The sequence below is a fragment of the Lobosporangium transversale genome, assembly GCF_002105155.1.
Source record: "Lobosporangium transversale strain NRRL 3116 chromosome Unknown BCR41scaffold_3, whole genome shotgun sequence".
NCBI lineage: Eukaryota > Fungi > Mortierellomycota > Mortierellomycetes > Mortierellales > Mortierellaceae > Lobosporangium > Lobosporangium transversale.
In genome coordinates this window covers 1,550,125-1,572,551 of record NW_019028981.1, presented here as the reverse complement: position 1 = coordinate 1,572,551, position 22,427 = coordinate 1,550,125, and the positions used below count along the sequence as shown (strand labels likewise).

The 22,427-nt window shown below is 42.3% G+C and overlaps 3 protein-coding genes across 3 annotated transcripts; 1 reads left to right on the top strand and 2 right to left on the bottom strand.

Moving 5' to 3' along the window:
* Positions 1 to 1,105: 1,105 nt before the first annotated feature.
* BCR41DRAFT_346400 (GDP dissociation inhibitor-domain-containing protein) lies at positions 1,106 to 4,865 on the bottom strand. Its single transcript, XM_022022871.1, has 8 exons — positions 4,447 to 4,865; positions 3,858 to 4,274; positions 3,108 to 3,719; positions 2,894 to 3,001; positions 2,669 to 2,792; positions 2,352 to 2,537; positions 2,026 to 2,222; positions 1,106 to 1,928 (listed from the first exon to the last, which is right to left on the bottom strand). The coding sequence occupies exons 1-8, from the start codon at positions 4,670 to 4,672 to the stop codon at positions 1,246 to 1,248; spliced, it is 2,553 nt and encodes an 850-aa protein (XP_021885710.1). The 5' UTR covers positions 4,673 to 4,865; the 3' UTR covers positions 1,106 to 1,245.
* A 13,631-nt stretch (positions 4,866 to 18,496) lies between these two features.
* On the top strand, positions 18,497 to 19,395 carry BCR41DRAFT_346394 (mitochondrial ribosomal protein L31-domain-containing protein). Its single transcript, XM_022022870.1, has 3 exons — positions 18,497 to 18,599; positions 18,738 to 18,858; positions 19,024 to 19,395. Exons 1-3 carry the CDS (start codon positions 18,550 to 18,552, stop codon positions 19,177 to 19,179), a joined length of 327 nt encoding a protein of 108 aa, XP_021885709.1. The 5' UTR covers positions 18,497 to 18,549; the 3' UTR covers positions 19,180 to 19,395.
* BCR41DRAFT_409905 (S-adenosyl-L-methionine-dependent methyltransferase) lies at positions 19,223 to 21,462 on the bottom strand. Its single transcript, XM_022029422.1, has 5 exons — positions 20,911 to 21,462; positions 20,746 to 20,808; positions 20,529 to 20,620; positions 19,822 to 20,410; positions 19,223 to 19,712 (listed from the first exon to the last, which is right to left on the bottom strand). Exons 1-5 carry the CDS (start codon positions 21,023 to 21,025, stop codon positions 19,474 to 19,476), a joined length of 1,098 nt encoding a protein of 365 aa, XP_021885708.1. The 5' UTR covers positions 21,026 to 21,462; the 3' UTR covers positions 19,223 to 19,473.
* Positions 21,463 to 22,427: the final 965 nt, after the last annotated feature.

Here is a 22,427-nt window from a genome sequence, read left to right as displayed (position 1 = left end):
AAAAACACACACTTCCAGACAACGCATTCGAACCAAGCGACAGCGGCTGCAATCAAACCAAAACAACAGCGATTGCCTCAACCACAGCCCGCCAAAACCTTCCAAACCAAAGCTGGTTAAAGACTAAGAGGATTCACCTACCAAAAACTACCAAGGTCACTCAATCAAGGCATCGCTAAAATAACATAATAGTAATAAAAGTACCTCGGAGGCAGTCAGGTCATTTGCATAGGTCAACCATCTCGAGTTCTAAAAAACAAAGACAAGAGTTTCTTGGCTAAGAGCGCTGTAGCATAGATAAATCATAAATCCAAATATGGCAGTTTCTTGTCCCATGTCTGGGACCCTGGTTGTAATGAAAGTAGTTAAACAATCTGTTAAGGCACTTTTGCAGGTGCGTTTTAGAGAAATCAGTCCTTTTCTTTCCCTTATATCTGACCAGTTCGTACCAAAGTCCAGGTTGCTTAGATACTGCGATTGCAGTTTATAGAATTAACTTTATTCTTGAGGCAGCGATGTAAAGAAAGCGGTAAATCCATATGGGAAAGTATTATTTTCGCAGCTTATTCTTCGAGTGGTGTGCCAACCAACAACGCCTTTATACGGGAAAATACTACAAAGCTGGAGCTACCGAGCCCTAGCATCGCTAACCAAAATGGTGAATATCGAAGCAAGAGCAGTAATATAATTGTAGTCTATTATAGTATCATTTAGCTAATCTCATAGATGCCTATTCAAAGCACTTTGTGAAAGGGATCGTGTCTGTACTTATACAGAGTTATGCTAGTTATGGGTTGCACTGGTATATTGTCACAAGTCATATGGCGAGGTCATCAGCCATGCACAGGTATATCAGGTAAAAAAAGAAATATATAAAGATGCGCTCTGTCTATCATATTTTGTCTGTCACAGCGCAGTGAAGGCGCTATCTTTGGCGTATCTATCCTTATGATTTCCTTCTCTTTCCACAACCATTCAAATTATCCTACAAGAGCTATCAATCGACGGATGACTATCTGCAAAGCCATGCCAAAAAACATACACAAAGGGCCAATCTAATATCTAACTCTTACATTTTACTTCACTAATCAAGGAATGGTTTGGATGACTACACTCGTCGGGAGCACTATAGTAAACTTCCACAAAGTTCTTCCTTTACATTCTAAATTGATATACAATTTTATTCTTTGCTAGTTCTTCCTCTGTTACTGCACGTCAATTATTTATATCACATACCAACTTTCATTAGTATCCAAATTCTCCTTCTTCTGGGTCTGGCGTTGGTGGCAAGAACTCCTCTCCAGGACACAGCCTCTCAAACACTACTCTTGCTTCCTCAGTGGCTGCCTCAAAGTCTAAGCTATGGTTCATAGGTTTCAGCACTGTAATATTCTCAGGAAGAGGTGTCAAATTCTCAGATCCAATTGGATAAGGGACACGAGGCCACGATGTCGTGCGCTTATAAAACAATGAGAACAATGCTCGTGGCGCCACTGTTGACACAGTTGACAGCGCTGAGGATGATTTAGAATTTTGAGGAGCTTTGGTTGACAGCGCCTTGCTGGGGGATTCAGTGTTTGGCGACGACGACGCTGGTGCTGTAGAGCCAGCAGCTACAGGATTATTATTCTCAATCTCTTCAAATAGCTTCTTCTCAGCCTTGAGGATCTCTTCATGCACCTGATCCATATCCAATTCCTGATCTAAGCTCATTCTTGGCTGAGCTTCCTCAACTGCCGATCCACCGGCAGGATTGGCTGCTGTTGCTGAGGCAGCATTTGCCTCAGATTCAGATGCGGAGGCAGATGAGGGAGCTTTTAGGGATAATGGATCTCCAGGGATGTGTACAAGTTTTCTGATCGCAGCAGTCAGTTCTTCCTTGGCTGTTCCATCTGGTGTGTCTGATTCTGCCCAGAAGTAGAGGATATCTATGTAAACGAAGCATAATTGAACTTTTAATGACTTGATAGCAAATACGAGCATTCCCAAACTAAAAGAGTATGTCAAAGTAGAAATAAAGCTTACAGCGGTCAGTAGGACAGGACATAGTGCCGCCACACAATTGCAACACAGATATGGTGTGTTCATTCTTGCGGGCAGGTGTTTCTCCTGCGTTGAGGACTAAAGATCCCATTGGGAACAGCGTCTTGCAGAGAGTTGTTTCCCCAAACGCAGAGCGATCCGTGACCAAGATACAGTGAGAAACGTAGGATTTGTTCAGGCTTTGAGCATATACAAACAGGCGCATAAATGATGAAAACCAAGATATCAATAAAAAAATAAATTGATGAGTCCATAGCGTATGTCATTATCAGAGTCAATGAAACAATGGTCAAGCGTTAGATGCTTACGTTCTCGCCTCAATGTACGCATCCATGTCTCTGGAAAGGTATTCGCGTGTACAAATCAACTGGTTGGCCTGCAGGGCTTGGCCTGTGTGATCAACAACGGATTTCCATTGATTCGTGTTCCTATCCACGTTATGTTTATCCAGTTCATGTTGCAACATGTAGATTCCGCCATAGACTGCAGATACTCTGCAATACAAAAAATGTATGAGTGAGGTGTCATGATGTCAATCGAGAAATGAGGTCCTCGAGGTAAATGGACCTCCGAAGGAATTAAGGCGACTATTACACACAAACTATGATGTAAACTAGTTATATACCTGCAGAATGCTTGAGCAAGCTCGCTGCCAACACCATAAAGAGGACACAAATATGCCGAGTTACCGTAACGTCCCAATGACTGAAGATAGACTTTAACGGACTTGAGGCCGTCAGTGGTCGTGGCTACAGAAGATAAAAGCCAGGCACCATGCTGATTAGTATTTAAAACGTCAAAAGAAGCGAGTGGTAAATAACACAAACATAGGAAAAGCGAATTCTAATACCTTCATCATTTCCATCAAATCCAATGGCATAAACAACGGCCGTCAGAACTTTGTCTGACAATCCGTAGGCGTTCTGGACAAATTGAGTAAATGGCGCATCCTTATAATCTATATGCATTCAACATACCACAAGGTGTTAGTCGTCCAACACACTAAATAACATTTATAGCATATCCTCTTATAGGAACAGATATGTTCAGAAAAAAAAAAATACCTCTCCAAACCTCCTTCTGGTTTTCGTAGTCGACAGCAAACTGTAAAAACCTCATCAACTGTCTCTTTTCCTTCAAGGATAATGCTTTCGAGACAAAGACATCCTCTTTGGATGTAGGCATCATCTCAACTTTGTCCGTAAGCGCTTCATATACAGCAGTTCGTTCCAACAGCTTGAACTCAAGGTATTTGCCAATTCCAGAGGAGATAAGCAGATTGGTCAATGATCCACGCGAGTAGAGCAACTTTGGCGAGAGATCAAAGTTGTATTTGCGAGAGGTTTTGAGGAACTCTTCGAGAGCATGAACCTGAGAGAATGATACGGATGAAAAGTTGGCTGCTGTGGCTACAGAGCCAGTACCGGATGCCCAGGAAGCTAAGATATGGATGGCTTCCTTTTCTTCCTTGGATTGTCCCTTTGACTGATATGCAGTTGTGATATGGTCACTGACAGCCTTTATGCGATCTTCTACCGACGAATCCTTGTGGGAGGCGATAACTGAAGCCAAGTCAATAACAGTATCATTGCTCTTGTCGTCTTTGTAGAGCTGTACCTCAACATGGCTATGTGCCCTAGAGACCGACTTTTCAAACTCGATCTTGTCCTTGTTATCTATGAAACAAAATCGAACAAAATCGCATGGTATACGTTCTATTGTTAAAAACTGTCAACTTATAATCGTCTTTTTTTTTTTTTTTTTTTTTTTTTCAATTGCCAGTAAACTCTATTTCTCGGAACCCGATATTTTACCATGAGTCAACGCGTTGTCGGAGAAGGTAGAAGAGATCTTGTCTGCCCAGGCTAAAAGATCGCGGAAACCGAAGGCACCGGATTCGCCACCATAGTAGTCATTCTCATCGAGATGTAACACTGTCTTTCCAGCGCGAGCAAGTGCGGCAGCTACAATGGTCTGTGTGAAGCCTGTACCAAGAATAATGGCGTCAAAGACGGTTTTGTCGAGTTTGTCTATGTCCGCCATGAATGAGTACGAGTAATGGAGAGGTTTCTTATTGGCAGTGGGAGAATATGATGTGGTTTTGTTATTAGAAAGGTGTGGTGCTGGAGTTAATAGAGCCGAGATAGGATATGAGTTGCAAGCAAGAGTGGCCTGAACGCTTTTCTGGTGTTGTTGTTGCTCAATCTGCAACAAGGACGAGGAAAGAGGTACTGTATGGAAAAAAAAAAAAAAAAAAAAAAAGAATTCAGAAAATGAGAAGAGAGAGCATTGATGCAGACAAAAGCATTACAGGTGTCGTGGGAGGAATGAAGTTGAGTCCAATAGTGGCTGAACTAATCATGCAGGCATGAAAGTGAGTGTTACAAAAATTTCAAAGCTTACAGTTACTCGTGTCATGCAGTCCACGTGCTGTTGATAGCTCAGGCACGTTGGATGCTAGACTGGAGGAAGAGTTGGCACGAGACAACGTTGCTGGCGTACTACTGACGCCGGGGAAAACAAACGTGCAGGTAGAAGCCGATGAAGCCGTTGTTGCTGAGGCTGATGTAGGGGTGGAATGAGAATGGGAATGAGAATGAAAATGAATTGAAGGCAGACGCAACAACATTTGAAAGTTAAAAAAAAGGGGGAAAAATAAAGAGTTCTTTGATTTGATCTGTTTCTTTTAAAAGTATATACAAGGTGGATCTAAGGATGAAGGATGTTAATAAGATTGTTTATACTTTTTTTATGGCGTAAAATGTGGGGGCAACTTGGACGAGATGACGACAGTTTGAACGAGAAAGAGGTGAGAAAAAGACAAGAGGGCATCACGGATCAAAGTCTCCAGTTGCCTTCTTTTTATATCTTTCTCAGCGCACTGTTTACATTGTCTCATTAATAAAATTGGTGTGGTGTCAATTATATTTCGCATACACTGCAAAAAGGGCGAGGAGGGGTGATCGATGATGATCCTGTTTATGGAGTCATTGGCCTCATCATGGCTGACAGAGAATCCATTGCTCTCTTGGTCTCAACAATAAGAGCAAGGTATTCGTGCATCCCTGTATGAATGCCTGCTCTTTACTTTGTGTGATGTGTATAAATATTTGTGAAAGGCTATAGTTCTTATCTTTCATTTCTTTCAATGTGCGGGTGTGAACGTTAATTGCCATGCTTACTTATAATTAGCACGAAGCTCATTTCATATTTCATTACGTCTTTGCTTTTCGGCAATGCTCAAAGTGTGTATACATGGATATATATATATATATATATATATATTAATGTATTGTAGACTAGCAAGCGTCTGACGGAGATGCTCTCATCCGTTCGCCTTCCTCGTTCAAGAATGCTTGGCTCTCTGGTGCAGAGGTGTAGGTATTGACGATGTTGGCTCTCTAATATTGTTTTTCTGCTTCTATTGCCCTCTCAACGACTGTGCTTACATGACCCAACGACCCTTCGCCGGATGCTCTAATGCTCAGATCAAAGCTTACTTGGGATTTGACATCAGAGCACAACTAGCCTGTTATGTTCAATTAGAGCTGATCGCACCGCAAAAAGAACTAACTTGGTCAAGCTATAGTTCGACTGGAGATAGACCAGCTCTTTAGCCTTTAATTTTCGAACGAAAAACGGCATTCAAGAGCAACGAACTATAGAATTATTGAACTTACAGATCAATGCTCCCTATTCACTAAACCACTCGTGCATTATCAAATTTTTTAGGCAAGAGAGGAGTGTAGACTTTTCGCCTTGATATTCGATGATACCAGCATATCCACCGATGGTCATATTTCAAAATAGAACAGACATCCTATTAGCAATTAAATAGATAAAAGGTTTGTTTGAGTACTTTTGCCCTTTCATTCCAGTTTCAGGAAATCGAGCGGTGCCGAAGGCGATTCCTTAAAACTGGTGTAGAAGATAGATGATATAAGGTCTTTTGAGCAATAACAGCTCATTGAAGAAGAAATTCAATGAGTTCGACATTCTGGGATTCACTGTGAGCTACAGGACACAACAATAGGATTGAAAATAAGATGCAATTTATTTGGATGCTTAAACGATCCCATGATCCATACTCTGCCGGCATCAACTGATCTTCAATCAGCATATTAATACAGATAGGACAAGCATCAACGTATAAAGGCAGTTCTCTCCGTCTTCCTACACCGATATTGAATCTGGTTATTAGCGCATACCCATTAGAAGACATGCGTTGGTAGAGCCCATTATTGACGTGTATCTCGATCCCGTTGGACTAAACCCAAAGGTCCATTCCAAGATACCTTGCTTAAACATCTTAAAAATATCCAAAACCCAACTGATGGAAGACGAAAGTATAATCCAGGGCAAAAAAAAAAAATAAAAATAACAAGACTAAGAATAAATAGAAAATTCATTCAAACATTGCTCAATGACTGTGCGTACATGTACATAAGTCTACTCAACGGTCAATACACTCGATCTCAAGTTTGTTCCTGCAGATTGATTAGCAGAACCCCAGCAGTAGAGTTACATCAAACTGTCACCTCATGGTCGCGCGCCATGATCGGACCGCTAAGATTATATAAGAGTTGGAGAGATTTACGTGTTCCAGCTGGGCTGAGTGTAACAAGTTGCGCATTTATGACATTACATCTGTAGATATTGTATATATTATATATTTATTCGCCTTTTTTATATGAAATCTAGTAGTAGGCTACTGCTATAAGAGAGATCAACCATGGGTCTTTTGTGTCTGTTTTGCGTTTCGAAATATGGCTGAGGAAAGACTAGGGGTTGACATGAGTGTTCTTTAAAAAGAACATGGCAGAAACTGGTTCAATTGCTGAAATCTATGATCCATCCTATTAACTTGGCGTTCCTTTGCTGTCTTGCTTACATTCACATTTTCGTTCCTACTGAAGGAATCACAAATCTGCTTACTGCTGCACACCTATCCAACACAAGTCTTACTAAGATCATGTCGATCGCATTGCATCCTTGAGGCTAGGGTTGTAGATTTGAAAAGAGAGCCCATGCTTAATTTTTTCACTTTTGCACGTTACAGTTATACATTGTTTGTTTATTTATTTACAAAAACATCAATTAAAAATCCTTCCGCGGCTAATTCGATTAACAACAATAACGCCTGCATTATCCTATTGCCTTTGAACACCCAGCGTCCAGGGTATAAATTCATATATACCGAAGTGTTAATTGCATATCAATCACAACAATCATAAATATATAATAGTAGTTATGACGGTAAAATGGTAAATGGTAATGATGATGGCAATAATATTAAGAGATGTACAATAATAATAATCATACAAGTAATCACCATTGTTATGGTCCACAGTTAAAAGATCGGAACTTTCAGCAACTTTTTACGATTGAGAGCACAGACATCATTTCGTAATACAAGTTCTTGATCAAAAATAAAAAGCCTTTTTTTATTGCTTTATTTGTTTTAATAAAGCAATTGTTTAAGCATTCCTTCTCGCTTTTTGATCGAGGTTGAGGAAAAGAAACTACGCTTCAAAGCTTGCGTATCCTTTTTTTACTTGGAGCGAGCTCTCATTTTTCTTCTTTTGCGCTTGAGGCGGCGAACGCGCTTCTTCTTCCACTTGTCTCTCATCTAAATATACGTCGTGCATTGTAATGTATTTTAATGAAGGATAAAAAAAAGGTCAGTGATAAAGTTGTTGTTAGAGATTAAGTTGAGATCATGATATATTGAGAGAGGGCGAGTGATATCAATGGCTCTATAATGTAGTGCTTAATTATAATCCATAGAGATAATGATATGCTGAAGATGATTGAAATCATTGCCGCGTAGCTATCGAGTTGTTGATCTCAGTATGAGTGAGTGTGGTAAAAAAAACAAAAAAAAAAGTGCAAAGGCTTTCCATAGTTCAGATGTATAGTTGTATATCCATCGACTAATCGGATGCATCCATCAATATACAGTTGTCATGGATATGCATCCACCGCTCTTTTGTCTTGCTGATTGGCAATGCCATCGGTGAAAAGTATCATGGTGGTTCATTCATGGTGGTTCTGATGTATAAAGAGGGAATGAAAGTTTGTAACTCTTCGATTCCACTATGACCCATCCGATCTTTTTTTTTTTTTTTTTTTTTGAAGTCCTTTCTATTTCAGTGTGTGTATGATGTACCTTTGATTTGGTGTAGGAAAGAGAGAGTTTCAAATTAGGTCCTTGTGAGCGAAATCTTTTATTAAAATCCAGTCGTGTGGCTTATGTTCGTCCAAGTTTCCCAGGGTCTGGGCAGTCACTTTGGATCAAAGGTCTATTAAGAATGAAAACTCAATGTGGTGAACATAATAATATGGAAACGGATATGTTATCAAATAAAGCTGGAACTGACGCGTCTTGGGAATCTAGTTTGTTTGAATGCAAAAAAGCAGCTAGGCGTGGAAGAACTGGTCTGATTTACTCTGTTCTGCTTAGGTTCGATCTAGAAGCTTTGTAATGTACGGAGCTACCCAATGCCACATACCAATAGAGAATCCTTGTCGGTCTACAAGCTCTTTAAAATAAATACCGCGGCTCCGTTGCTGGGATGCAATTTGATATAGCTGCCAAATTTTTTTTCTTTCTAATAGAGATATCAGAACCTGAAGAGAAAGAGTGCAATATTTTGATTCCAGCACGTGCTGGAAGAAAACGGACACACGAACAGCAAGCTGCAAACGTGTTATACAATACTGACTCAAACCTTTGAGGAGGGCTCAACTATCACGCGCACCCCAGGCGCCAAGACGCCAAGCCCAAGTGCCAAGACACCAAGCCCCAACCCTATTAATTATCAGTATAAATAGTCCACTACGTTATAGCCAAATAAAGTATCCTTTGACCTTCGATTCCACCTAAGATCACCTTTGATTGTTACTATTTACATGGTAGCAAAGGTTCATCGAACCACCGACCCCGCCAGAAACCGCTTATATTTCCCTCTGATATTTTTCCCTAGATCCCTCTGATATTTTCCTAGATAAAATTTAAAAATTTACCCCTGCATTTGATTTTTTTTTTTTTTTTGCCATGGACAACCTCACCACTTCCTTGAAAGCTCTTAACCTTGATGCCAGTACCAGCCTATCCGTGCAGAACGCTGTGCAAACCTTCCTCGAATCCCGACAGGATAGTGCTTCTAGCGCTGCCGCCTTTAATGACCATGTCCGCACGGTGGCTGCTGTGATAAAACCTACCAAACCAGAACCATACGAGGGAAATGTCGACGCTGTCGCGGTCCTCAACTTCTTGGAGAACCAAGAAGAGTACTTCGAGATCATGGAGCTTAACCACTCCCGTTGGGTCCGATATACCGTTGTCAACCTGAAAGGAGACGCCAAGGCATGGTGGCGAGACTCGGAAATGACAATTGATACACCATGGGACACTTTCCGAAGTAAATTCATCGAAAACTTCACACCCCCTGACACGGCTTCTTCAGCCCAGAAAGCACTGGTTCAATTAAAACAAGGTAAATCCTCAGTAGCGGAATACACTGCCAAATTCCGCCGCCTCCAACGCCTCACACCCAAACTGGAGGAATCATGGCTTGTCCTCCATTATACCTACGGCCTTGTAGAAGACACAAGCAAGGAAGTCCTCCTTCGCCAGCCTCAGACTCTCAACCAGGCCATCAAGCAGGCTACGATGATCCACAGCATTTTACATTCCTCTAGACCCCCCATCATGACAAACCAAACAAGCCAACCCACACCGACCCCGATGGACCTAGACGCAATGCAGATGATGTTCAATAACTTCCTACTACAGAGTACAAACTCCACAGGCTTAGCGAACTTCCATCGCCCCCCCTCGACTAACAACAGCCCACTCTCCAAGCTCACCGAAAATGACAGAACAAAACTGCGCCGCGCAGGCGCTTGCTTTCGCTGCAGAAAGAAGGGACACATGGCCAAGAACTGCCGCGTGACTAGGAACTTGAACAACCTGGAACAACAAGACGACTACGACGACTCGGGAAAAGAGGAGAGCGAGCTGTAGACCAGGCCAGCCTCGCTCTCACCACCAACCCTCGAGTCCTGGGCTCTAGAGGGCGTAGTCATATGGATTTAAGTAGTAACAACAGTAATAAAAACTCTAGTTCTCCTAAATCCATGATTATGCCTTCTCGCTCCTCTCCCATATTTTCTCTATCCTCTCTCTTATCATTACCCTCTAAAAGCACCTTGCACCACACCACTTCCATTCCTCCGGATTCCCTAAATCACCTCTCCCCCGATTCCCATCCCGCGTCATCTGTCACTGAAATCAAATCATCTTCAAACCAAGACACAAATGAAAATTCACCTACCCCCTCTACTTCCCACGAACACCTTGCTAGTAAACCACCCCGTCGTCGTCGTCGTCATGCCACACACCTCCAATCCCTGTCCGCTGTCTACACCAATGCGAGACGACTACTAACCTTCATTGGGGCCGTCAACGGACACCCTGCGCGAATCCTCATTGATGGTGGGGCAGAAGGAAATGTATTGAGTTCAAAATTTTGCAGAAAACATAACATTATCATAGACAACGCGAACCCTATCCCTATCATTCATCCGAATGGCACAGCAGTCATGTCCCCAGGAACCGCATCTGTTACCCTTGAACGTGGTTCCTATGGTGAAAAGATTCAAAGTATCATCTACCCCTCGAAAAAATATGATCTCATCCTAGGGAAACCTTGGCTAACCGCAGTCAATCCCCAAATCAACTGGCGCACTAACGATTTACACTTTGAACACGATGGTAAACACATACTATGGGAATGTCGAGGGCATACCTCCTCCTCCGCTCGTCAAAATTGCCTTTCTGCCATAAACTTTGCTGCATTAGCATTAGAACCCGAAACGACAACATTCTTGGCCCAAGTAAGAACCACTTCACCACCAACAAACCTAGACTCAACACTACCCGAATCGATTCAACAAATTGTCCAAGTAGAATTTCCAGACCTCTTTCCTGACACACTACCGGACGGACTCCCTCAGGATCGTGGCGATAGCATGCGAATCGAGACTGAAAATAATACCGATCCACCTGTAAGACCAGTCATTCGCTTATCAATTGCTGAATTAGACGAACTAAAAACACAACTCACAGAACTACTGCGCAAAGGCTTCATCTCTCCAAGTACATCACCCTACGGAGCACCAGTTTTATTCGTTAAAAAGAAGGATGGCGGACTGAGGATGTGTGTAGACTACAGAGGATTAAAACAAAATAACCCGTAAGAATCGCCATCCACTACCAAGAATCGACGAGCTAATAGATCGTTTCAGGACAGCACGATTTTTTACAAAGCTCGACTTACTATCCGGATATCATCAAATGCGCGTTCATCCAGACGACCGACATAAAACGGCATTTTCGAACACGCTACGGTCACTATGAGTTTAACGTCGTCCCTTTCGGACTCACCAACGCACCTGCCGCCTTTTCAGCCATGATGCGCAACGTGTTGGATCCTGTGCTGGATAAATGCACCGTAGTTTTACCTAGATGATATACTGATTTATTCTGATAACAAAGAGCAACATCTACAAGACATCAGAAACGTTCTTAGGCTCCTACGCAAGGCAGGCCTCTTTTGCAAGCTTTCCAAGTGTTCATTTATGCAAGAGGAGACAGAGTTCCTAGGCCATGTTATATCCAAAGATGGACTCAAAACAAACGGAGCACTGGTTAAGGCAGTTAGAGAATGGCCAACACCCACAACACAGCGCCACGTCATGCAGTTCCTTGGATTAACAAACTTCTATCATCAATACATCGACCACTATGCTGATATCGCGCTTCCCCTTACTGATCTGTTAGGCTCAACTACAACATTCTACTGGAGCAAGCCTCACCAAGAGGCCTTTGAAAGACTGAAGCAGGCAGTCACCATGGCACCCGTACTCAGAATTTTTGACCCTGCCCTAGCAACTTCCGTCGAAACTGATGCATCAGGTTTCGCCATTGGTGCAGTCTTGTTCCAAACAGATCACAAGGGCGAATCGCGCCCTGTTGCCTTTACATCACGAAAGTTGAGCTCTGCAGAACGAAACTACCCAACCCATGAGCAAGAATTACTAGCTGTCGTCCACGCCTTAAGAACATGGCGATACTATTTGGATGGATCTCATTTTATTGTCTATACTGACCATGCCACATTGCAGCATTTTCCAACCCAGCCAAACCTGACTCGGAGACAGGCCAGATGGATGGAACTCCTACAAGAATACGACTTCAACTTCAAGTACAAACCAGGCAAAGACAACATCGTCCCCGACGCTCTCTCAAGGAGGCCTGACCACAAGGCGCAGGATCCCGCCAGTGAGCAGATTAACTCCATAGAAATAAGTTTGGACCCAGGCTTACGGCAGCGCCTGATAAAGTGTTACCCATATGACCTTAAGTTAGGATCACTTTACGAAAGCTGCCGCGAGGCAAGTCCCTCTGATCGTTATTTTGTTGCTGATGACCTATTGTGGATTAACATCGCTGGACAGACACGTTTATGTATCCCGAATGATCCTAACATTCGCGCTCTCCTACTTCATGATGCACATGATTCTCCCATTGCTGGCCACCTCGGCTTCGAGAAAACATATGAAACCATGCGAAGGACTTTCTTTTGGCCACGAATGGCCCGAGACACCAAGACTTACATTGCATCATGCGAACAGTGCCAACGAAATAAACCACTGCTTCATCATCCTGCCGGATTATTCAAACCTCTCGATATACCTCTTGAACGATGGGAAACTGTCACCATGGACTTCATTGGCCCTTTACCCAAGACGAACCGAGGGTTCAATGCCATAACTGTATTCGTAGACAAGTTATCCAAACAAGTCCACTTCTGCCCTAGCCATACAACGGACACTGCTTCAGATATCGCACGACTCTTCTTCAATAATGTCTTCCGACTCCATGGCATGCCACGAGCTATTGTATCGGACAGAGACTCAAGATTCACGGGACACTTCTGGACCACATTGATGAAGCTCATGGGAACTAAACTCCATATGTCTACAGCATTCCATCCTCAGACAGACGGACAGACGGAGCGAGCCAACAGGACCCTGGAGGAAATGCTACGATCTTATGTCTCGTACAAACAGAATGACTGGGACTTGCTCTTACCAATGATGGAATTTGCATACAACAACTCCGTCAACCCCTCCACAGGGTTTTCCCCCTTTTTCCTAAACCACGGTCATCATCCCATTGTCCCATCATCCCTCTTGAAACCACCAACAACAGATGTACCGGCTATCTCTACCTTCATTTTCCACTCAAGCCTCTGCGTTGGCGCAAGCACAAGACGCAATAGCGACAGCTCAGGACATCCAAAAACGCCAAGCAGATAAAGCACGATCACCCGCCAGGTTCACTGTAGGCGATAGTGTCTTACTGAGTACGGAGCATATCACTGTCGCAGCTCACGCAAACCGACCCTCCAAAAAGTTAGAACCAAAATTCATTGGACCATTCAAAATCATAGAGAAGATCAACGACAACGCGTACAAGCTCGAGCTACCTCCGAACATGAAACAACACCCTGTCTTCAATACAGATTTATTACGACATTATCACGAATCCCCGGAGAATTTCGGCGAACGAGCACCTGCCAGACCCCCACCAGATTTAGTCGATGGCGAAGAAGAATATGAAGTGGAAAAGATTCTGGATTACAAACTATTTGGCAGAACCCCCAAGTGGCTCGTGAAATGGAAGGGATATCCTGACGAAGAAGCAACATGGGAACGGAGATCCTCACTAGTTAATGCAAAAGAAGCACTGGAGGAATTTCAAAAAATGCAACAGTAACACCAAAATTATTTTTCTCTGTTTCTTTTTTCTTTATTTTTCTTCTTTTTTTTTCTCTTCTCTCTTCCTTTCTTCTTTTACTATCTCCTTTCCTCTCTTCCTCTCTTCCTTTTACCTCCCTTCTCTGCCCACTCCAGCATGGTAACAACCGCCATTTCCTCCATCAATCGACGACGTTCCCGTGCTCGCTCTTCTACACTCACATCCTGGGTCTGCAATGCACGAAACTCAAACGCTATCAGCGAAGAACACTCTCTTATCATCGACAGTCTCGGTCCCTCATGACGACTCCTCTTCCGTCGCCTCTCCGGCTCCTCAGGACCATCCTCTCCATCAACAGCTTCCCACTGTGCATTGTCACTCGTCGAACTTACAGAAGCCAAACGGATCCCAGCCCCCTCCACTCCCGACGTCGCTGAAGTACTCGACTCCACATGATCTCTGGCTTCCCTCACAGTTGGCGAATCGCCCACCTCAGGATACTCCTCCTTCGGTAGCATCCGCCCCAAGATTACAGGTGAAAGACGTGGAGACAATTCCAACCTCGTATCTAGCTCTTCCTCCTGAGGCACAGAATAAGGCTGTGTGGCGTCAGGGTCATCTGAAGAACCCTGGGAGCTTGGTACCGCCGACCGCTGTGTCAATACAACTTCAGAAAACACGCCACCAGAAGGAGCACGACCTTTACGCGGTGGCATTGGATGAGAAGCCTTGCGTGAAGACATCATGGAGACTTTTTTCCTTTTTTTTGAAATAAGCAAAGAGGAATGAGGAAAGAATGCAACACGAACTCACCAACTCCATCGCCACTCATTCACCCATCCTCATCCACATGATCTGCATGAACCGCATGACCAGTAATTTTAACCAATCAGACATCACCACATCAATTTTTTTTTTATTTTATTTATTATTTTATTTATTTCTCCTCTCTTCTCTTCGTTTTCTTTATTTCCATCAATTTTTTTTTCTCTTTTCTTCTTCGATTTATGATCTCCTTCATTTTTGACGGGAAGGATGCAAACGTGTTATACAATACTGACTCAAACCTTTGAGGAGGGCTCAACTATCACGCGCACCCCAGGCGCCAAGACGCCAAGCCCAAGTGCCAAGACACCAAGCCCCAACCCTATTAATTATCAGTATAAATAGTCCACTACGTTATAGCCAAATAAAGTATCCTTTGACCTTCGATTCCACCTAAGATCACCTTTGATTGTTACTATTTACACAAGCACACAACGCGAACCTGACGGACCTGATCTTTTTGTCCTTGTTGCCCTGCCGTAAAAAAAAAAAATATTCACCATCATCTACGCGCATAACAGGTTTCTTCTCTTCCCAGTGCCATTTCCATTTCCATTTCCATTCTCAGGGAACCTTCTGCATCACCTCTAAAGACACACTTAGTGCCATGAACAGTTGAGAGATTAACTGATTTTGCCTCGAAAAGTGACCATGTACTTTAATTGCATCTCTGCATTCTCTTCATTACTAATACCGTCTGTATAGTCAAGGCCAACTTTTACTTCCATAATCAAGCTTCTATATCTCTATATCTTAAAGATCTTAAAGATGAATAATCATCGGCTGCGATAATAAGCAACACTGATGCCAAGACTGCACTAAATTCTTCTCTTGCCACTATTTGGGTTTAGTGAAAGAGGCCTTGCCCTGAATTAGCAATACTGAAACCTATATTCCCTGGATGCTTCGACTCATTGGATGCTACGGCTTATTGGATGCTATTTGAAAGAACAGGAATTTAAGATAAAGAAATTGATTAAATTGGAAATAAAACGATTACGAAAAGAGCAAGACAAAGACAAGGGTCAAGACATACTGGGATAAAGTGATAGTTGAAGAGTTAATGGTGTTATGATTACGGGCAATCAGAGAAATAGTAGCAGGCAAAGGAAAGAAAGATATCTTTATGCTGATCCAGGGATCTTCGTTAAATAAAAAGGGTAAAAATCCTAGCTATTGTAAAAACCCATATAAATGACTGCTACTCGCAACATGGGCTACTCATTCACAGATTACTCATTGAAATATGTCTGGATCATAATAAGTAACGAGAACGAAAGAAAGATGTCTTTATTATGATCCAGGGATCTTCGTTAAATAAAAGGGGGTAAAAATCTTGGCAATGGTAAAAAACTTATATAAATGGCTGCTAATTGCAACACTCATTCACGGGCGAGATAGACGCGTCGCGTGTAACTTTTGATTTCACGTGACAAAATCAGCCTTGTTTTTTAGTGCTTTATTTAGAGTTCTTGGAACGCGTCTCCAACAAGTATAAATATCGCAGACTTGTAACATAATAAACTTCAGTCTGCAATAAAACTATTCCTGAATCTACATTGCTAGCGTCCTGCTGCAAGGAATGCTCTAGAAATTTGGGCGAAATACTGTGTCGTACAAAATCATAGTAGTAATTTCGCTTGCACGTAGTGACCATAGCGGGTTCGGAAAGCGGTCCTGTGTTTATCAGCGGGATGGACACGCATCTGATGATAGCCCAAGAGTAGATCTAACTTGGTAAAACATTTAGCTGTTCTAAATCTGTCGATCAATTCATCAATCCGTGGTAGGGGGTACCTGTTTTTCTTTGTGATCTTGTTCAAGCCTCGATAATCAATACACATTCGAAGCGGCCCATCCTTTTTCTTCACAAAGAGGACTGGAGCACCGTATGGCGAGGTACTCGGTGAGATGAATCCTTTTTGTAAAAGATCAGTTAGCTGCTTCTTCAGTTCATCAAGCTCAGCGATCGACAATCTAATGACAGGCCGGACAAACAGATCAGCATAAGGGTCAGTCTCTATACGCATGCTATCACCTCCGTCAGGGGGAAGGCCATCGGGAAGCGCCGTAGGAAAGACATCAGGAAATTCGACTTGAACAATTTGTTTGATAGGGTCCGATAGTTCAGAACTATTGCTAGACACAGGTACTGGGACTCGAACTTGAGCGCGGAATATAGAAGCATCGAGTTCCGAGGCGACGGTGAGGAAGTTAAGGGCAGATATGACGGAGGATCCCTGTCTAAACTTCCTGTCGATACCAGCGCAAGACCATAAGACAGGAGTACCTTGGTGTGACAGTGTATAGCCTTAAGCCTATAAAAAGGCTTGCTTTAACTATTACAATAAAATCAGCTTTTGTCTCTCTTAACTATTACATGCTGCAAGGAATGCTCTAGAAAATTGGGCGAAATGCTGTGTCATACAATATCATAATAGTAATTTCGCTTGTAACCATCTTGACGGCACTTGAAACATGCGCCTCGTCGAACCAGTTCAGACCTTTCGGCGGGAGTGAGAGGGGCTAGAGAGCCTCGGCCTTGGGATTACTTCCGTAAGGCATTAAGCTCCACTCGGAGGTTATCCAACTCCATCGCCATTGGATCTCGAGCGGTCTGAAGTTGAGCCGCGACCACAGATGCCTGAGTGCTCGGGGTTTGGCGAGTCGAGGTATTGTTGTCGGGTTGGAAGCTATAGACCCTGTCGTATTGCTCAGCTGCCTCGAAAAGCTGATATAAGGTGGGTGTTTGAGTCACCTGGAGGGCACGCAAGAAATGGTTCAAGGCTGGAGGGCAACCTTGTACGAAGCAAATAAATGCAAAATCTTCAATGGCCTTGCGATCCCCGGCTGAAGCTTCGTCGGCTAGTAGGGCAGTTAGGAGCTCGTGCACTTCAGCGACGTAATCAACGACCGTGGAGGCCATTGTCAGGGATGAGAGACGGTACCGGATGAGCTGAGAGAAGTCGTTCGGGATGAACGCCGTGCGGAAACCTGCCTCAAAAGTGTCAAATGTGGCATCATCAGCGATGCCCGAACCATTGAACCATCGGGCGGCAGGACCGAGGAAGGCAATAGCTACAACGGTCCGAGCCGCGTCAGGCACAGATGCGCCCACAAAGAACCGGTGCATGGAGCGCAACCAGGTGGTAGCCGAAAAATCATCGCGCTTGCCATCAAACTTTTCAGGTTGTGGGTATTTGAATGAGGAGGAGGAAGCAGGGGTTTCAGAGGTAAGAGTCATGGTGGACAGAAGGGCAGATAGTTGATCGAGGGAAAGCAGGGTGGAACAGGGCAAGAGGCAGGGGTAGAGGGGTAGAGGGGTAGAGAGGTAGAGGTCGGGGATCAAGGAAGCTTTGCCAACATGTAATAGGTAGTGAAGACAAAAGGTGATTTATATTAAATTATTATTACAAGCCTTTTATAGGCTTAAGACTATACATTGTGAAACTTTTCGAGACAAAATCAGTTAATCTCTCAACTGTTCATGGCACTAAGTGTGTCTTTAGAGGTGATGCAGAAGGTTCCCTGAGAATGGAAATGGAAATGGAAATGGCACTGGGAAGAGAAGAAACCTGTTATGCGCGTAGATGATGGTGAATATTTTTTTTTTTTACGGCAGGGCAACAAGGACAAAAAGATCAGGTCCGTCAGGTTCGCGTTGTGTGCTTGCTGTTCGTGTGTCCGTTTTCTTCCAGCACGTGCTGGAATCAAAATATCGCGTTCTTTCTCATTTGTGGCTTGACTTTCTATTAGCCTTGGTCACCAAATCAAAAACAAACCTCCCGGATAAAGGTCATCAGTTTCTACTTACTAGTTGCTCTCTCTCTTGCGATAAATTAACATCAACTATGTTTGGAGCATTCAGAGCATCAAGTATTAGTCAGGGCGGTCTTCTATGGTATGAGGGCACATGGCCTCTCCATTTGTCAACGGAAGCCCTAGACTACTGCATTCAATACTCTTTAATATGTCAACAATGCACAACCTCTTCTTCTTTTGCTGACACGGACACCCTCATCAACCTTGTTTTTCATAGGAAAGCACGCATGAAGATGAACCTTAGCCCTACACAGAAGGCTAACATCCGTAAGCGCCTCAAAGCTGCCGACGATGTTGTCATGAAGATTCAAGAGTCGGGAGTCCAGTGCAATGCCTTGGTAAAAATATATTGTCCACTTTTTTTTTTTTTTACTACTATCGTTTCCGTGGAACAGAGGGATGTTGAACAATTTTATTACTCTTCAAATTATTCATTTGGATTCACTTACTGAACTATATTCCTTGATTCGTTTTTTGTACTTTTTATTCTTTTTATTCTTTAGACTAAGCTTCAGGCTGAACCTACTGAAGCACAAATGCCTCCTAAAGACAAATACACTGTTTTTACCAGGAACTTCAAGGGCTATCGCAAGTCCGTTCACAAAGTCCCTCATTTTACCAAGGTTCCTGTCCCTCGTACTGCTCCTGCTGGATTTTAAAAAGACAAAACAAAATACAGGAGCATGCATAGAATGTCGACCTTGAATGTCTTTCAGTAGAATTGGACACTTAATTTGAATAATGGGAAGCATGTGAGGTTAGAAAACAAGGATCATTGATCAGCAGACCAGATTATTTCAAAGAAATGTTATTGTCACAGCAACCATACTAGACCAAGAGCAAAAATTTGTTTCTTGAATAAGCTATCGAAGAATCCAGTTAACAATAAATGTATAGTATTTTATCATCTGAAAACAGATCCATGTTTTTCAAGTTATTAACTGTTGTGGACCTCAGGTCAAAGGGATCTTAAGTTGCGCTCGGTCTAATCTCCTAGCTAAATCACAAAACTGCTCCGTTGTAACATCTTCCACCCGCATATTCATATCCCATTTGCCTCCTGCGATCCACTCCTCCACCACTGGCTGGACTTCAGGTGCAAGCCTAACCAATCGTTTCGTGATATTTCCAATAGTTTTTCTTCTCTTATTGAAATAAAACCGCGCCACATCTTCCAGCTTGTCTAAAGAACCTATGATATTAATAATGATAATATTAATAATTTAATCACTAGTGAATAAATAATTATGCTCAAATAAAAACTGGTGGCGCTTTTTTTTTTTTTTTTTTTTTTTTATTACCTGGCATTAACGGGTCCTGCTTCTTCTCAAAATGCACTACAGCTGCATCCACTTTTGGCTTTGGGACAAAACTACTTGCAGAGAGTTTATAAACCTTCTTGACATCACAGAGTGATTGAGCCAAAATCGAAAGCCGACTTCTTTGAGGATGACTTGGTGGTGCGGCAATACCCTCAGCAACCTCCTTCTGAAACATGAGTGTCATGGACACCTTATTGTTGGTCCGAAAGATCCCTTCCTGAAGCGCCATCATCTTTAACCATTGGACCAATAATGGGGACGCTACACCAAATGGCAGGTTACCGAGGAGACGGATCGTCTCGTTCGATTCATCCGCAGGCTTCTCAAAGAGCGTGTTTTCATCTGAAGGTGAAATACTTTTGGGGTCCGAGAATAGTTGGGTGATGGACGAAATTGTTGGAGATGATGGCGGTGTAGGCAAAAAAGTAGGGGTAGTAGTAATAGTAGTAGCAGTAGGTACTAAAGGCGAGGGCATTGGAAGGGCAGCTTGTAGGATCAAAGAGTGGTCAAGCCTAAGCATGTCGCCATGGATTATACTCAATCGATGCTCTGATGCTTCCGATAGTTGCTATCGACCCCAATGGTTAGTTGCTATCATAATCTATTCTGGTTAGGAAAAACAAAGAAAGGTGGGACTGAACTGATCATTTAAGAAAAAAAAAGAATGAGAAAAATGTTCTTATTACCTGTAATGCAGGTAAAAACCGAGGGTCTTTTTCTACAACTACAACGCGTTGTGCACCAGCATCTAGAATTGATCGGGTCAAAAGACCAGGACCTGATCGTTACCAATATACGTGTTAATAATTTCATTCCAAGTGTTAATTTCAAAAAGAAAGAAACAATAATAAAAAAAATAAAAAAAGAAATAATAAAAATAAAAAAAAAAGAAAAAGTTTTTACCTGGACCAACTTCTACTACAAGGTTATCATCCACTGATATTTTGGCATGGCGTGCAATGGTATCTGATTTATACAAAAAATGTATTATAAAATAAAAAGGAGCAGTATGTTAGTTGCAGATCGGATCCTTTCTCGTCAAAACACAATCAGCTCAACGAGACAGACCTGTTACATTCTTATCGAGAATAAAGTTCTGAGAAAACTTTTGATTCGCAGAGAGACCATAGACACGGATTAGATCACGAATGGGTGGGAGTGGTGGAAGTTTCTTGGGAATCATCTCAAGGTGGTAATGAGACGTTTAATGAGACCAGAAAAAAGAGTGAATAAATTAAGACTGTCCATCCGAGTATTTACCATTGATTTGTGATTGGATGATTGAACCCACTTCTTTCATATGTCAGATTAATATTTCCTGTTGCTGGATCATGGTGAGTGCTGGTCCTCAATATCAGCAACTGTTGGTAATCTCTCTGAACTGAATACACCCATGGCACCATATTTGGTAACCTCTTATGCCCAACAATTGAAATCAGGGAATGACTGATAAGTGTGTATTTATTTGTTTCCATTATTTTACGTGTGGAGTCAATTCGTGCACAACAATTTATGTGTATAAAAAAATCTTTCTGTCTGTTGATCTGCACCCTTTATACTTTCAATTAACAATTTTTCTCATGTGCTTGCTTAATTAAAAAAAAAAAAAAAAAAAAAAAAAAAACAAGCTCTTCTTTCATTTTGATCAGTTCCTTTTTTTCTTTTTCACATTGAAAATGGTGCATGCACATGGATGCACATGTACAACGCAAGGATCATGTACTTTCATAAAGATATATGTATACAATAGATCTTTCTACAAACATGATTCTTTTAGAGTACCCAGCTTAGTGATGATCTGTAAGATGGGTAATAAAAAAAAAAGAGAGAGAAGAGAAAAGAAAAGGGCATGATGCATAAATCCATTAATGTGCTCTTGTCTTTCGCCCTTTCACTCTCCTTGAAGACGAGGTCGATTACATTCCCCCTTTTTTTTTTTTTTTTTTTTTTTTACTGTCCATAGTGTTGAGATTGGATTGGCTTTGTTTATTTAAGCCCTGTCATTGGGCCAGATGTTAGCCATAAAGTTTAAACCATATACCCTTTTTCCTATTCCGATGGGGATGGAATGAGTAAGGATTTATACCTGAACGGCATCAAAGGACTCTTGTTTACAACACTTTACATTCAGGACGCAACTCTCCTCTACTGTACTTTAGGTGGTTTTCTCGGTAGAATGACTTCATCCAGAACTTTTGGATAGATCGCCAGACAAAAGAAGGAGAGAGTTGGTTTTGAATCATCTAGAGCAAAAGAGCTGGGTTCGATTGTCGTGCTCTGATTCGTCACCAACACAGGGTTGTACAGTGTTAGTCTGGTGTAGCACAGTAACATAGTACCTGTTCGTTGTACATGTTTACCTATAACATCTAGACACCGGGACTGGGAGGCATTGCACGTAGTTTAGTACATGGTTCTGTCTGGAAAGACGAAGAAAAGGAACCCGCGGAAATGTATATAAACATAAATGACATATATCTAATATACATGATGAAGATCAAATAAAAAGATGAAGGGAGTAAAGGAAAAAAGAAAGGAATGATTGAAAGAAAGGTGGATGAGGGAGCCATGCTGCTGTTGGATGA

Bases quoted from the DNA above. Each gene is read 5' to 3' on its own strand.
- BCR41DRAFT_346400 (XM_022022871.1), bottom strand. From the start codon at position 4,672: ATGTTGTTGCGTCTGCCTTCAATTCATTTTCATTCTCATTCCCATTCT. The intron at 4,275-4,446 runs GTAAGCTTTGAA...TTTTCCATACAG, and splicing joins ACTGCATGACACGAGTAACT to TACCTCTTTCCTCGTCCTTG. The intron at 3,002-3,107 runs GTATTTTTTTTT...GAATGCATATAG, and splicing joins CCAGAAGGAGGTTTGGAGAG to ATTATAAGGATGCGCCATTT.
- BCR41DRAFT_346394 (XM_022022870.1), top strand. From the start codon at position 18,550: ATGTTTGGAGCATTCAGAGCATCAAGTATTAGTCAGGGCGGTCTTCTA. The intron at 18,600-18,737 runs GTATGAGGGCAC...TGTTTTTCATAG, and splicing joins AGTCAGGGCGGTCTTCTATG to GAAAGCACGCATGAAGATGA. The intron at 18,859-19,023 runs GTAAAAATATAT...TTTATTCTTTAG, and splicing joins GAGTCCAGTGCAATGCCTTG to ACTAAGCTTCAGGCTGAACC.
- BCR41DRAFT_409905 (XM_022029422.1), bottom strand. From the start codon at position 21,025: ATGATTCCCAAGAAACTTCCACCACTCCCACCCATTCGTGATCTAATC. The intron at 20,809-20,910 runs GTCTGTCTCGTT...TGTATAAATCAG, and splicing joins TCTCGATAAGAATGTAACAG to ATACCATTGCACGCCATGCC. The intron at 20,411-20,528 runs GTAATAAGAACA...TGGGGTCGATAG, and splicing joins GGTTTTTACCTGCATTACAG to CAACTATCGGAAGCATCAGA.